Source organism: Gastrolobium bilobum, unplaced genomic scaffold, assembly GCF_033153095.1.
Source record: "Gastrolobium bilobum isolate Gb01-03AN ecotype WA unplaced genomic scaffold, APGP_CSIRO_Gbil_v1 utg15403, whole genome shotgun sequence".
Classification (NCBI taxonomy): Eukaryota; Viridiplantae; Streptophyta; class Magnoliopsida; order Fabales; family Fabaceae; genus Gastrolobium; species Gastrolobium bilobum.
In genome coordinates, this window is record NW_026898870.1 from 613,074 (window position 1) to 629,063 (window position 15,990).

At 34.2% G+C, this 15,990-nt stretch overlaps 2 protein-coding genes across 4 annotated transcripts; both read right to left on the minus strand.

Annotated features, from left to right (window-relative positions):
- Nucleotides 1-569: 569 nt before the first annotated feature.
- On the minus strand, nt 570-5,154 carry LOC133284890 (amidase 1-like). 3 transcript variants are annotated; one of them, XM_061482021.1, is made up of 10 exons: nt 4,918-5,154; nt 4,612-4,788; nt 4,153-4,277; nt 3,922-4,047; nt 3,139-3,321; nt 2,757-2,904; nt 2,470-2,638; nt 1,407-1,541; nt 1,113-1,287; nt 570-859 (listed from the first exon to the last, which is right to left on the minus strand). In XM_061482021.1, the coding sequence occupies exons 1-9, from the start codon at nt 5,022-5,024 to the stop codon at nt 1,153-1,155; spliced, it is 1,305 nt and encodes a 434-aa protein (XP_061338005.1). In that variant the 5' UTR covers nt 5,025-5,154; the 3' UTR covers nt 570-859; nt 1,113-1,152. The 3 variants fall into 3 exon arrangements, with proteins under 3 accessions (XP_061338005.1, XP_061338006.1, XP_061338007.1); XM_061482022.1 differs by having other exon boundaries at nt 4,612-4,764; nt 4,918-5,153; XM_061482023.1 differs by having other exon boundaries at nt 4,612-4,792; nt 4,918-5,066.
- A 665-nt stretch (nt 5,155-5,819) lies between these two features.
- Nucleotides 5,820-14,341, minus strand: LOC133284937 (uncharacterized). Its single transcript, XM_061482074.1, has 7 exons — nt 14,214-14,341; nt 13,614-13,708; nt 13,205-13,284; nt 13,046-13,101; nt 12,807-12,919; nt 12,397-12,458; nt 5,820-6,316 (listed from the first exon to the last, which is right to left on the minus strand). The coding sequence occupies exons 1-7, from the start codon at nt 14,335-14,337 to the stop codon at nt 6,019-6,021; spliced, it is 828 nt and encodes a 275-aa protein (XP_061338058.1). The 5' UTR covers nt 14,338-14,341; the 3' UTR covers nt 5,820-6,018.
- Between the last annotated feature and the right edge of the window lie 1,649 nt (nt 14,342-15,990).

The following is a 15,990-nucleotide window of genomic DNA, read 5'->3' on the forward strand; positions in this document are numbered from 1 at the left end:
AGTGGCCGAAGATAAATTTATCTCAACCAGCTTGAGATATGTTTTTTTCCATATATATATATATAGGGGAAAATACTTCTTATGTGACTGCAGAAGAGAAAAAGTGCAGCAACACAGGATACGCGTCTGAATCCTGATTTTTTTTTTTGATAGAATCCGCACGTGTATCCTAGGATCCGCACGTGTATCCTAGTGTTAAAAATTTGCTGCAACTTTTTTCATCAGCAGTCACATGAGAAACGACGGACCCATATATATATATATAGTTAGGTGACTTTTTTTTTTCTTTTTCAAATTTTACTTCTTATTTACTCAAGGATATATGATCTTTTCTCTTTTCCTATCATTGTGAAAACCTAAATGAAACATTTATCAGTTGTCACGTAAAAACATAAATTACATTAGTTAAGTTTATTTATTTTTATTTAAAAAAGCAAAAGCCCACTTTCACAAAAAGAAAATATTAATGCAAGTAGGAGTGCAGTGTATGCCCTGCTATACAAAAAGAAAAGTAGGTTGGAGTGATAAATGGATGGTGCTTTTCCACATATCCCTCTATAAGGTTCCTATAAAACTAATTTATGTGTAACCGACACAGTTTAATATCTAATTCGTTAACAAACCACTTGGTAATATAACAAAGTATTAAAGTAAGTGCTATCACTTTCAGTGTGGCTTCTATGTTTTCTTAACCAAGCAAGCATAATCTCTATTGTATGACTTAATGACTCATTGTCATCTATCATGTTTGGAGTGAAGAGGATGCGTCAGAGAAGCAAGAATTTCCTTTACACTATTTCCCCTCTTTTGATGTTGTGCTTCTCTCCTAGCTTTGGCACAGTATGCATACTCATAACACCTGCAAAAGAAAAGCATGACTAGACATGAAGAAGCAGAAAGCATATAGTTTATCTATGACTTTCCTTTCCATGTGCTAAAAATCATGGATTGCTTCTTTGAAATAACACGCCTTTCTTGTTTGCTCACAAGTCACAAAATTAACTACTATAACATGCACATAAGATGAGGGACTAAAATATGTGTATTGCACTGAAGCTTTCTCAATTTCCATAAATTTCTTTCCCTAGATTTGAGTAGGATATATAACTTACAGTGACATCCTTGCAGTCAGATTAAAGTAACTTAGGCTGACTAAGCTGATTCCTCTCCTTTAATGCTGTCATAAAGAACCTCAACAAGGTGAAGCAAGAATCCATCTGCACCATGTCTGGCCACCAGAGAAATTGATATAGGAAGATTGTTATACATCCCCAGTGGTATGTTTACCTGCAAAGTGTCATGACAAACCACGTTGTTATAACGTTCTGAACTGAAGTTTGATTGATTAAAGAAAATATAGGAGTAAGTGTTTCACAATCACACAAAAAACAAACACAGGGGACAACCTGGCAAAATCCAGATACTCCAACAATGGACAGCAGGCTAAAAGCCCTTGCACGAAAAATTTCTAATTCAGATGTATTTGTTTGCAGTTTTGGTGGAGGCCCTGGAAGTGTGGGGATCATGAGAACACCAAAATCCTGAAATTTTCATACACAAACTGTCAGACTGACTTAGAAAAGGCGAACTCAGAGAAAATAATTTGGTTCCTTCAAATATGCCAGAAGTGCAAATCAGAAGTCTAAATGAGATGGCCATCAAATTGTTCCAAATCCAGACAAAGTAATATCTTGGTAACAATTTTACACCACTACCACTACCCCTCCCAAAAATAATAATAATAATCATAATAAAAATCTATGTAACAAGAAGCACTCTTACTAGTTACTAGTCTGACTTCTCTGTATGAAAAGAAGTTACAATGGTTAGTATAAATGTCATTTGGCACCTGAGCAAGAAAGATAGCAGAGGAAAAAAATGACCAACAAATAAAGAAAACAGATTACTGCCATTTAAGCAGCAACCTAAAAGAATACTTGTTCCTTTTCTGTTCTAAATTAAATGAGATTCTCTTCATTGACAATACTTCTATTTTTAACATGTAAATAGTATATTTAGTCTATTCATTCAGAGAATCTATAATTTTCATTTATGGAATTAGATTATTTAAAAAGCAAGCATAGTCAAGTTAGATAATGAAAAAAGAGAATAATTTAATTGTTACTTCTTGAATATGAAAACGCTTGCTGAAACAAATGTACAGATGGGAAGAGTCAAATAATTACTTAATAAGTGAGATTGATCGATGATAAATGACAAGCATGTTTGAAAATTATTTCTTCATGGACAGGAAGAAAGGAGGTTTCCTTTTATGAAGACTAAGAAGAGAATCTGTATTAGGAGGAAAGATTTGTGCATATAATCACATATTTATGGTCTGATGAAGATATAACTATGATATGTTCATCTTTTGAAATCCAATGTTTATCGATAGGTTTTGGGGATTCCAAAGATCTTAGTATGGCCTGCGAGCATGCCTGTTTGTGAGAGAAAGAGAAAAAAGAATACCCCAAGAAGAGAAGTAAGGGCATCACGCAGTTCCCCTTTTATAGAATGACACATATCAATGTTCTCCCCTGTTGTCCTTAGGGCTTCTGATACACGTTCGGAAATTCCAGGACCTAAATCAGGTTTCACAGCACTAACCCATTCACCATGGTTATTCTTGAATTCATACCTATGTTTCAAATAGTACACAAAGCAAGAAATCAAATTTCAATTCAATGTAATCCACAACCCACTAGAAAATTACAGTCATCTTTGCTGAAAACCAGGGATTGACTGGTGAGCTACACCTCTGAAGCAATCGCATAGCACTTGAAAGTGCAGCCAGTGATGCAATGTTATATACTTGGTCAGTATTCTCTTTACTCATTAAATGCTTCAAACTTGGAACATTGGCCTTCACATAGTCACCAAGGATTTTGTGCTTTAATACATCACCTGCAACGATGGATACAACAAAAAAAATTCTCACTCAGTAACATCAAATAGTCTCAAATACATATCAAATATCATTATCAGGATAAAACAACAGACAAATTTATAACTATATTAAAAGGGGAGAAAAAAAGAATCCATGATCTTTTAAAATTTAAATTCTGAAATTTTCTGTTTGATAAATAACATACAACTACATCAAATTGATGAAATAGATCTATCTGATCAATTGTTCACCTCCATATAACTTGTCTATTGCTTTGATGACAGCTCCTGTAACTTGATCGTATGGAATACTTGAAAGCTGGAAACAGTCCTCCGCAATGATAATGCAAGTAGGTCTAACAGGTGCTACGTCTGGCAATTGTAGAAGCACACGTCCAACTCTACTCAAAATCAATGGATCCCTAGCAAACCATCCTGGATGTGAAGATGAAATCAAGAAAATGAATCTCCAAAAGAAGAGTTTAACAACTTTTGAAGGTATAATTTCAAGACCACTAGATGTACACCATGCCACTAGGAGACAAAATCTGCAAATGGAAAATTCATACCTAAAATCCGGAGAAAAGAAATTCAGAGAAAGCTGCACCTTGTTAAAGATCATAAATACTTTTTTAACCAGTTAACTAGAGAAAACAAGTACTCCCTCATGCATAAACTGTAATTTTAAGATACATATTTGATTCAGAACAAGAACATGCAATGCAAGCAGATTACAACCATGAAGGACAATGCGTACATTTAATTATATGTGAGTTTCAATGCATTGGACTGCAGAAAAAATTATCTCATGCGTTGTTAAGTTTAAGAGAAACTGAAAACTAACCTGTATGTTCCTCCAGTGATTATCTAATTCCAATGTTATTATGAACAATACTTAAAATAAATTTTTAAAAATTAAAATTATGAAAAGTACTATAATCATAGCCATCAATGTTAATGTGTTTGTTTTTATGTTATGATGCATTCACCCAAAAATAGGGATTTAACAGAGCTACCAAGCTGATGGATTATTACCCACAGTATCAAAACTTTGTGCCATAGGAATAACTCCTGATGTTGAGATAGCACCATAAGATGGACGAAAACCAAAAATCCCACAGTATGATGCAGGCACTCTTACACTTCCTCCGGTATCAGTTCCTATCATTTAGATAATATATATATAAAAGAAGAAAAAAAACACTTCAAATTATTAACATAATGGTGCCCCAAAATAAGTAATGGAACGGAAGATTAATATCTCACCTAATGAGAAATCCACAAGCTTTGCAGCAACTGCAACAGCAGAGCCACTAGAAGATCCTCCAGGAACCCGATCTGCCGCACAGGGATTTCTGGGTGTCCCATAATGTTTGTTTTCTCCGTTTATACTGAAAAAGCAGAGTACTCAATCATATGATTGACAAAAATAGTGTTCAAAATATATGCCTGATGGCAAAATACAAATACTTATAGGATCATATTTTCCACATAATTTACTTATTCAGTAAAAGTTATGAAAGTTATATAACTTCCAACTCTAAGATATAAAAAGTCACAATTTAAAAACAATGACAATGATCATGGATCTTTTCACATAAAATTTCATTCCGTGAGAAAAGATGGCCCCAACAAACTAAAATTTAGGGCTCAAGGACTACAAAACTCAATTGTTCTTTAGAATGAATGCAAAAAATGACCCCCAAAAAGAAATAAAAAAAGAACCTGTAAGCCATTTCATCCATGACAGTTTTACCAACAGAAGTGGCACCTGCTTTCAGGAGAGCCAAAACTGTTGGAGCAGTAGATGTAGCCACCGGATGAGTCCTTGCCCAATCAGGATTCCCGAAGCCAGTCACATACCCTTCCACGTCAAATCTGTTTGACACAAACACAAAAACACTTCCTTCCAGTTCAAGATGCATGGATTCAAATCCATACGTTAATTATATATGAGTTGACTTGAGGTCAGAAAAGAAGAATTTTGATACTCTGCACCTAGTGTTACTGAAAGGAAAGTGACTAGCTTACATGTCTTTGATTGCAAAGATAAGTGAGTTCAAAGGAAGACCAGGTGAAGAACTTGGTGGTAAAATGAATTTATCCATGAATGCTCCGTAGTCTGGGGCTGTTTCCATGTTTGTTGCAAAGCTCCTGTCTTACGTTGTCAACCACTGATAGATGATGATGATAATAGAGGAATGGCAGAGGCTCCACACTCGTTTAGTGTATTTTTATTTTACTCCTGATTCTTTAAAAGGATAAGGCTAGCATAAAACTTCGATTGGCCAATCCAAAATATCAATCACACAACATCCTTCTAAATCTTTTTGTCCTTCACTTTGTGTTCTACTAACCAAGGCGTTTTATTTTATTTTATTCTTCAGTTTTCACATCATTCATTCATTTAAATTTTACTCCTCTTCTATCTTTTACCGTTTTTCAGTTTTTCCAACAGCCATTTTTTTCTTTTCTTTCTAAATTTTATTAGTTTATGTTCTGTATCGCAGAGTGGCGAAAGTTACAAGTTAGAAACTCGATCACAATTAATATCACACATTAAATCAATTAATAAAGTGAACAATGTTTTTTTTTCCCTTTTAATAAAGAAGGCAAATGTTGTTGGCTAGCCAGTGAGAACTTAAAGAATCAGGAGTTTTATATTCAATAGCGGAAAATGGATCCTGTGCAGTTTAGTTAGAACAGCATAAAATCTAGACCATGAAAAATGTTTATATGATAAAATATCGAGTTTAACGTTTCTCATGTTATAGAAGATAAATTTATCTCTTACACACATATGAAAGTATGTGGGACCCATCTAGGGCCATGTGAAGAGAAAAGAGAGAGAAAAAAATATGAATTCCATACACTTTTATGCATGTATAGGAGATAAATTTATCTCCTACAACATAAAATACATTAATCCCTAAAATATGAATAAAAAGCATGTTAACAATTTTGGACCCTTGGATAGATAATTGCTCATCCTGCAGTTTTAAAATAACTGCTTAGGATCCAAACCCTCAATAGCGCTTATTGATATATGAATTTTTTCTCCGATGCTATTCGGGTAACAATCACACTATACAGCAATTACAGCAAATAAGTGAGAAAAACAGAAAAAGGAATCTACTCATTTCCATCAGAGTCGTCATCAAATATATACAGGTATGGAATCACAGTTGTGCGATCAGTTAATTCACTTTGAGAAACCTCAGTGTTTACCCCAGGTGAGCTCCAACCTAATCGTTGTATGTAAACAGCATCATAAGCTTCTATATTCAATCCTGAAGCAAGAAAAAGTTGAATCTCATTTACAAATCTGTCCGTTCTTGCTGCCAGAAAAGGCCTCGCTGCTTCAGAGACTGACATCTTGAACTCCTCCTGTTTCTTTTCAGGTGCATTTATGTGTGACTTCTGCTCTCTACTGGAAGTTCGAGAATTAACATTAACCTGTTGGAATTTTTAATTCCTCAAAACCTTATGGTGATAACTATCACCCACAAGCCAAGATCCATCATACCAAATCATAAAGAAAAATAAGAACAACATAAAGGTGGAGGAATACCTGTCTCCATTGCAGCGGAATAACTTTTATCTTGTCTCTTGGGGTTTGTAGTCTTCCTCAGTCAAATCACCCTAAAACCGAATTCCTTAGTGTGCCGTCTCTCTCTTGATGGGGAAGAGAAACTAGGGTTATTCAATTTGACGTATTGGGGACCATAACCCTTTATAGTGTTTTTATCTTTATTGTTGGGCCAATAAGCTCCCATTATACCTAGTTGGCCCAACACCGGTATCCACTCATTCAGCCCATACTCACTTAGGAATCTATTTGAGAATATTTACCTGATCACTTTAATTTACCCAATATATATAAATAGCACAATATAATTATTAATATAATATGTGACCCACAATAATTATTAGAAAATATAATTTTCTAACAATCTCCCACTTGGGCCACATATTAACTTGAAATAATTATATCATATTTCTTTAGTGCGCAACTGTATGCTATTTTTCTTTAGATTCCTCCTTAGATACAATCTGGTCCACCTCCTATATCAATATGAGATCATGGCGGCTTTTGTCACTTTCAAGCGTAACTAAACCTTCCATGGTCATCGCACCAATATATTCAATGACATAGATCAAGTATGGATGAGTGGCATGGAAATTACATGCAATGTGATCTTACCATGCCTATTTCCAACTGGTCCTACTTTAATCTTTATGAGATCAATCCTAAATTTTCTGCATACACAAAGCAGAAACACAAGCACAAAATTTAATACATTCAGAGGGAAAATAACATTGAATTCTTTATTCTGCAGAAAATTTAATCTTCATAGAACACTAACATAAAGAACTCCCACTAAACCGTAGTGTCATCGAACAAAACAACACCCATATGAGCAGTATGCTCGTGAAAGACCTTAGGCACTAAGCCTTTAGTAAGCGGATCCGCAAGCATGGAGTTCGTCCCTATGTGTTCTATGGAAATCTGACCGCTCTGAACTCTTTCTTTAACAACCAGAAACTTTATATCGATGTGCTTCGATTTTGAAGAGCTTCTGTTGTTGTTGGAGTACAACACTGCTGATCTGTTGTCACAATAAATCTTCAGTGGCCTTTCAACACCACTCACTATATGCAGCCCTGTGACAAAGTTTCGCAGCCATACCCCAAGGTTGGATGCCTCAAAACAAGCTACAAATTCAGCGGCCATAGTAGAGGAAGCTACGAGTGTCTGTTTAACACTCTTCCAAGAAATAGCTCCTCCAGCCAACATGTAGACAAAACCTGACATGGATCTTTTACTATTTCGGCATCCAGCAAAATCAGAGTCAGCATATCCGACGATCTCTAATTGATCTGACCTCCGATATGTAAGCATATAATCTTTTGTTTTCTTTAAATACCGCATAACCCTCTTGGCTGCTTTCCAATGATCCATTCCTGGATTGCTCAAGTATCTTCCTAACACTCCCACTATAAATGCTATATCAGGGCGAGTACAAACCTGGGCATACAAAAGGCTTCCTACTGCCGAAGCATAAGGTACCTTTGTCATTTCTATCATCTCAAGCTTATCTTTAGGACATTGGGCGAGACTAAACTTGTCTCCCCTAGATATGGGCGTATCTCCTGACGTACAATCCTTCATGCCAAATCTATCCAAAATCTTTTCAATGTAGGCCTTTTGTGATAACCGTAGGATACCTTGAGCGCGATCTCGAAGTATCTGTATTCCTAAGACAAAAGATGCATCACCAAGGTCCTTCATCTCAAAATCTTTAGTGAGAAGTTTCTTGGTTTCATGCAATAAGCCTATATCGCTACTGGCAAGTAAGATATCATCAACATATAGTATCAGGAATATGAATTTACTCCCACTGAACTTGTGATACACACAATCTCCCACTAAGTTCACCTCAAAGCCATAAGAGATAATAACCTGATGGAATTTGTGGTACCATTGACGAGAAGCTTGCTTAAGGCCATAGATGGACTTTTTCAATTTGCAAACCATATACTTTGAATCTCCCAATACAAAGTTTTCTGGTTGCACCATATAAATTGTCTCATCAATGTTGCCATTGAGAAATGCTGTCTTTACGTCCATCTGATGTAGCTCCAAATCCAAATGAGCCACAAGCGCCATTATTGTCCTCAAAGAGTCCTTCGTAGAAACCGGAGAGAAAGTCTCTTTATAGTCTATGCCTTCTTTCTGAGTGAAACCTCTAGCAACTAGACGTGCCTTATATCTTTCGATGTTGCCATTTGAATCCCTTTTGGTTTTAAATATCCATTTACAACCAATGGGTTTCGCACCTTTAGGCATCTCAATAAGATCCCAAACGTCGTTGTCTTTCATAGATTGCATCTCATCTTTCATGGCATCAATCCATTTAGGAGCATTAGAGCTTTCTAAGACTTTTTGGAAGTTGATTGGATCATCTTCCTTCAAGCTTAAAATATTTTCATGCTCTTGAAGAAACACAATATAATCATCCGGAATTGCATTTCTCCTTTCTCTAGTGGATCTCCTTAATGGAACTTCTTGAGTTTGTTGAGTTTGTTCTATAGGTGGCATAGAGGGTGGTTCATTATTGTCTTGACCCAAAGCAATGTCAGGGACCAAAGCCTGTTCCATAACAATGTCATGAACAGGGACCTGATCATTAATTGTTTGTTCCGTAATTGCATCTTGAATGATGACAATATTAGGAAGAGAAATATTATTTTCTTCCACATCAAAGACAACATTCCCTATTTTATCTTCCCCCCAAACTCAACATCCTCAAGGAATCTGGCATTTCCCGTCTCCAAAAAGGATCTTGTAGTGGGATTATAAAACTTAAAGCCCCGAGAGCGTTCAGCATATCCAACAAAATAGCAGCTGATTGTTCTTGAGTCCAACTTTCTTTCATTTGGCCTATAAGGCCTTGCTTCTGCTGGACAACCCCAAATGTGTAAATGCCTTATGCTAGGTTTCTTTCCATTCCATAGCTCATAAGGGGTTTTTGTCACTGCTTTGCTGGGAACCCTATTAAGGATATAAACTGCAGTATTTAGTGCTTCTCCCCAAAGTGATTCTGGCAATGAAGAATGACTAAGCATACTCCTCACCATGTCTTTAAGAGTCCGGTTTCGCCTTTCCGCAACACCATTCATGCTAGGTTTACCTGACATTGTGTATTGCGGGATGATTCCGCACTCCTTTAGGAAGATCGCAAAGGGCCCTGGACGTTGTTCACCTGATCCATCAGATCTACCATAGTATTCACCACCACGATCAGATCTAATGGCCTTAATTTTCTTGCCTAACTGAAGTTCAACTTCAGCTTTAAATTCTTTGAACACATCCAATGATTGTGACTTCTCTCTAATCAAATATAGGTATCCAAATCTTGAATAGTCGTCTATGAATGTGATAAAGTATTGTTGACCATTCCAAGAGGCTATAGGAAATGGTCCACAAATATCCGTATAAATCAATTCTAAGACGTCTGAAGCTCTGTTGGAACCTACTTTCCTTATGTTTGTCTGTTTCCCCTTTATGCATTCAATGCACACCTCAAAATCATCCAGATCAAGGGGTTCAAGAATTCCATCAGTCACAAGCCTCTGAATTCTCTGTTTAGAGATATTACCTAAACGCTTGTGCCACAGAACCAGTACCAACAAACTAAAGTGAGAGTCATACCCTTTCTTTCGCGCCATGCCTTGTATTTGGAACACTCTTTCTTCATGTGTCCAGATTTCTTACAAAAGAAGCAAGTGAATTCCTGGTCCTGCTTCTTTTGCTTCTTTGGCAAAGCATCCGCATTATCCTTAGCTCTCTTTCTTTTATTGTCTTGAGAGGTTGATGCCAAGTGAGCACTATCAGTCTTCTCTCGCTGTAACCTCTCTTCCTCTTGCACGCATTGAGAAATGAGCTCATTAAGAGTCCATTTTTCCTTTTGAGTGTTATAACTCACCACAAATTGACCGTATTGTGCAGGAAGAAAGATAATAACTAAGTACATGAGCAACTCAGAGGGCAGCTCTAACTTTAATGCCTTTAGTTTTCCAGCAAGATTAGACATTTCCATAATGTACTCCCTTATGTTTCCCTTTCCTTTATACCTCATGTTTATGAGTTTGGACAAGGTTTGACCAATTTCAGCCTTTTCATTTCGAGCAAAGTATTGCTCGAGTTCCTTTAAAAACAACTTGGCATCAGTAGTCTCAACAATCGAGCCCCTAAACACCTCCAGAACAGAACGTTTCATGATCATCAGACACATGCGATTTGAGCGTTCCCACTTCTCAATTTTATCTGGGTTTGGATTTTCCTGAGTGGAAGTGGGTTTCTCAGTCCTTAGTGCATTGTCGAGATCCATGCAGTCCAGAACAATTTCCACATTCTCTTTCCACAGCTTGAAATTTGCCCCATTAAGCATTGGAAGCATATTCATTTGAGCAACATAATTGGCAGCGGTAGCAGAAACTATACAGAGAACAAAAAAGATAACATACTAATAACATGTCATATCATATATATACATACACGATATAGACAAATAATCCGAAGTAAAATGAGTTTATTATAAGATACCTAGCACGACATTAATATTTAGTCTGTGGACAAAAATATCAACTTGTAAGTGGTACTCTTAATGTAGTAATCAAACATTGACAATAAGTCCTGTCAAATCATAGCCTTCCTGTGGGCCGACTATGAATTACATGGAGAATTCTTGATAATTGTCACATATTTATTACCACAGGTATGTTTGTTACTTGGCCAAATAATAACCTTCCTGTGGGCCGATCACTATTCGCATAAGCAATAAACACACACATGATCACACAACATATGTTATTTGGCCAAACAATAACCTTCCTGTGGGCCGATTAATATTTGCATAAATAAAATATATTTATATAACCAACCTATTTGAAATCAAATTAACCTTTTATAAATTTGGCCACTGTGGCGGCTAACAAATCTATCATATTTAATTTCAAATAGAAACCTTTAGGGATAATAAACCCATTTAAAACCAAAATAACAACAATAAAGAAAATTATTCTTTATCAATCCTCAATGTATATACATACATACTTTATCCTTATACCATTAACAATAAATACTTATTCATTATAAGGCTTAAAAAATGATGCACAAACAACGCACATGTAAGCCTTTTCAAATGAAAGCTTGAAAATGATGCATAATATCCAAAAAAAAAAATATTTAGCTTTTAACAAAGAATATCAAATATAAGGAAATTCCCAAAACCAAAGACCTTAAACATTTGATTTCTTTGAAACCGTAAGTCCAAAATTTTCTAAGAGAATTCATTGTTTATTCAAAAAATTCAAACAACAAAACCTCATCGATTATAAAGCCAAAATTCTTCCAAACATTCCATCTATTCACAGATTCAAAATTTAAATAATAAACCCTTATTAAACTGTGAATCCTAGTTTTTTTCTAAAAAATGTAACTTTTGTTCCAAAACCAAAAAATCACCGTCAGGGAACAAAAATAACACTACATAGCTAATACAAAATACATAAGATGGAACCCACGTTCAAAAAATAATAAACTTTATGCCAAAAGACAATAAAGCAAAACTTTTCATGATTAATCATATATAAAAATCACAAAACTTAATTCCCTCATAATTCAATATGATGATGACTCTTATACCAATTGTTGGAATTTTTAATTCCTCAAAACCTTATGGTGATAACTATCACCCACAAGCCAAGATCTATCATACAAACCCCAAGAGACAAGATAAAAGTTATTCCGCTGCAATGGAGACAGGTATTCCTCCACCTTTATGTTGTTCTTATTTTTCTTTATGATTTGGTATGATGGATCTTGGCTTGTGGGTGATAGTTATCACCATAAGGTTTTGAGGAATTAAAAATTCCAACATAACCATCATTATTTTTCATACTCAAATAATGTTAAATAACCTTAAAATGCATGAACAAACTTACCTAGTCCATAATGGTTTGACCACACCAAGGATATCGTGCACAATGATGTCCACATCCTCCTCCTACAGATTAAGCAAAAGGAAATATAAGTCACGAATACGTAGTACTAGTCAAAGAACACAACAATGCAATTACTATAGCAAACCCCCTTTGTCCTCCTTCACCAAACAAAAACTAATTAAAAAAGAAAGAAAGATAAGAATCAGAAATTTCATCCATAATTAGGCACTTACATACAGTAGTACTAAAGAAAATGCAATAAATGTGAATCCAGATACTGCAATAGATAAAGCACACTATGCCACTGGATATTTTTTCAGTTGGAAGAGAAAATTACAGAGGACGAGAACAATTTACACTAATCTGAGAGAGAACGCACTACAAACCACTAATCTGATAAATTCACTAACCTGGATAAGAGCTTGAATTTCCCTTCTTAACCAACTTTGAAGCCAGCAGTTTGGTTGAAAATACTTACGAGATTTCCAATACTGTGATATATTGAATGTGTCGTCTAAAAATCCTGCTCAGACAAAGTTAAAAGTAAAGCAAATACTGACAACAATAAACAAAAATGCAACAAAAACCAAATGACAGACAGACACCACTATTGAGCACGAAATTTGTTAAATGAAAGATAGTAGAAGACCTTGTTCAGTGTAATAGCATTGTAATCTATATCTGTGCGCTCTTGATAAGATAAAACTGCATATAAAAATAGAAGAGCGAAGTTCATAAAGATATTCTACGCGAAGTTCATAAAGATAATTCTACTAAAAATTTTAACTTCAACAAAACTGAGACAAACCTATCCTCAAAATCCTTATTCATACAATGTCGCTGAAAACAACTTCCATCAACTCCATATATGATAGAAAAATTTTCTGTCTGCATATTAGAGATAAACTACAAAGTCAGTAGCTCAGTGTATCCAACTTGAAACCATCTTCTACTACCATTTCTCCACTTGATTCTATCACAAATGAAATTATCATCCTTACTGTTATACAACTTTAGATGTCCATAAGAAACATTTAGGGTGCAGTGAATTGAGAGCACTTAAAAGTCCTTGATCCAAATTCGTCTTAAAGAGGTTTATCATGGTGGAACTGGCGAAATAGGAGCAAGATGGATATACTTCACTTAAGTCCACAGCAATAAAGATCTAAACGAAATTTTTTTTGTCTGAAGTTGAAAAATAACGAATTCAATCATACCTTACAAAGGGGGCATTTCACAGAAGAAGGTGGAGAACGGTGCTTGCCAGCAACAACTTTGGTCCAGCGTAAAATGCAATTGAAGCAAAACTTATCTGCAACACAATAATAAGTTTACTAGTTAGTAGTTAACTAGTTACTAGGAATAATGTATAGCAGCATAAGTGATTTGGTACAATTGCCTCTAATTGCTTCTTAAATTTCAACATCCTAATAAATCTTCTCTTGATATATAATTCCCAACAGGGATTTTCAAACAAGAAGTTTCCAAGTTCCTTCCTGAGTCGTTAAGCAACAGCTCAACACTGTCCACCAGCCTTAGACAAGTGTAAGAAGAACTAAAAGAAATATGTTACCAATATAAACAAGCTAAAGCATGCAACCCAAATTATCAACCAAACTATTTTCTGTTGATTCATTATAGGTTCTACAGACTCTACACCATATGCAAAAATTTGTAAACTTTCGGATTAAGGCCCAACAAAAATGTTAAATTTTAATAATGTCAAATTTGGGTTAAGATTATTATTATTATCTGGCTACAGAACAGAGACATGGTTATTAAGAAAAACAGTAACAAGGAAATGGGTAAGGGCATACGAAAACATTTATCGAGGTAGGAAACTTGAACCAATGTTCCCAAGCACATTGGGCAACAGCAACTGGAATCCTCCGACACCGAGGAAACACACTTGATCAGCTCGAACGTTGTGTCATCTTCCATCGTATCGTGCACCTCGCTCCCAACCTATTCTCCTAATGCTGCAAAATTACAACACGAGTGGCATAGTGCTATTACAGATTTGAAACATCATGTAAAAGTTCAATTTTACACCAGAGACGTGAATATGGTAATTTTTTAAAGGAAAATAGAAGTATAATATTGTAAAAAAATTATTAAGTTACGTGATAGATATAGAAATTATGGAATCCATATTTGTTTTAGTTTTTTGATTTTTGAAAATAAGTGTGAATCTCAATCTCTATTTCTATAACATATTCTAACAATTTTCTTATAACATTATTATTCGTTTTCCTTCTTTTTAAAGGGATTAAGGTTTCTCCTTTAAATTAATCTCCGCAACCCAAAATCGATATCGTGAATTTAAAAAAAAAATATAGAATATTTTAATAAAATTACTTTATACAAAATGAAAATAAAAATAAAAATATTTTATATTTTTTTTCCAAACCTCTGAAATGACGTATTTTGGTACTGTTAATGATAACTTTATCTTATATTATGGGGGAAACATTTTTCCCTTTTTTAAATTAGTTGTCATGTTAAGATATATAGGAAAAAAACATTTGCCATTTAAATGACAAAATTTTATATCATTTTAAGTGAAACAATTTTATTTTGGTATTTTTTTTACACTCTTTTGCCTCCTAAATTTGTGCATAAGAGAGAATATAAAAAAATAATTAAATATATTAAAATATGATTGTTTCATTTAAAAGGACATAGAGTTGTTTTCTGACAAACACTTTTTCTTAAGATATAACATGTAAATAAAATTCATATAAAAACATTAATTTCAAATTAAAAGAAAGAAATTAGAATAAAATCACTAGTATTTTATATATTAACATTAGTAATTGTAAATATAATAAATTATTATTATTTATCAAATTATTACCACTTGGTATTTTGTACACAAGTTTATTAAAAAATTATGAAAAAAATTTTAAAATTTTTAAAAGTATCCAAAGTTTAAAAATTGTTATCTTAAAATTTTGAATATAGACCATGTGAATTATAACTTAGAACACTTACCACTAAATCAACACTATTTATTAGTTATAATACTTCTGATTTTATTTATTATATTTTATAATATATATTTAATTTAAATTGTTGAAACAATGACCTATTAATTAAACCGATGATTAATTAATTCAGTATGTGGATGAAATTTATAAATTATTTTTCATTCTGAGTAGAATATGCCAAAATTTGATAACACTGCCTGTAACTGATTAAAAGGACTTTTGGCATATTCTATTCAGAATGGAAAATAGTTTATAAATTCTCAGCTTCAATCATTCATAGCTATAAATAAGTGTTTCTTTTTTTATTTAAAAAAGAGGTTTGGTATATATTTGCAGATCTATAAAAAAAAAAGTTGATCCAAAGAATCCCTTCTTACCTTTTTATATCTATTTAAGTCCTTAAATTCAAACATCAATTCTATCTCAGTATATAAGAATTCCTTTTTCTTATGTCCAAATATAAAAGGGGCGTCAATTACGGAAACAGATATATGTTATGTGTTTTTTTGGGCTTAGCCCTTACTATGTAACCCAAAAAAAAGGTCATATATATTATGTAGGCTTGGCATTTGTCCCTTGCCAATTTGTCCCAACATATTGGCTG

Excerpts from the sequence above, each read along its gene's own strand:
- LOC133284937 (XM_061482074.1), bottom strand. The coding sequence starts at position 14,337 with ATGGAAGATGACACAACGTTCGAGCTGATCAAGTGTGTTTCCTCGGTG. Across the intron at positions 13,709-14,213 it reads CTACCTCGATAAATGTTTTC|ATAAGTTTTGCTTCAATTGC; the intron begins GTATGCCCTTAC and ends ATTGTGTTGCAG. Across the intron at positions 12,920-13,045 it reads ATGCTATTACACTGAACAAG|GATTTTTAGACGACACATTC; the intron begins GTCTTCTACTAT and ends TTGTCTGAGCAG.
- LOC133284890 (XM_061482021.1), bottom strand. The coding sequence starts at position 5,024 with ATGGAAACAGCCCCAGACTACGGAGCATTCATGGATAAATTCATTTTA. Across the intron at positions 4,278-4,611 it reads ATGGATGAAATGGCTTACAG|TATAAACGGAGAAAACAAAC; the intron begins GTTCTTTTTTTA and ends CTGCTTTTTCAG. Across the intron at positions 4,048-4,152 it reads GCTTGTGGATTTCTCATTAG|GAACTGATACCGGAGGAAGT; the intron begins GTGAGATATTAA and ends TCTAAATGATAG.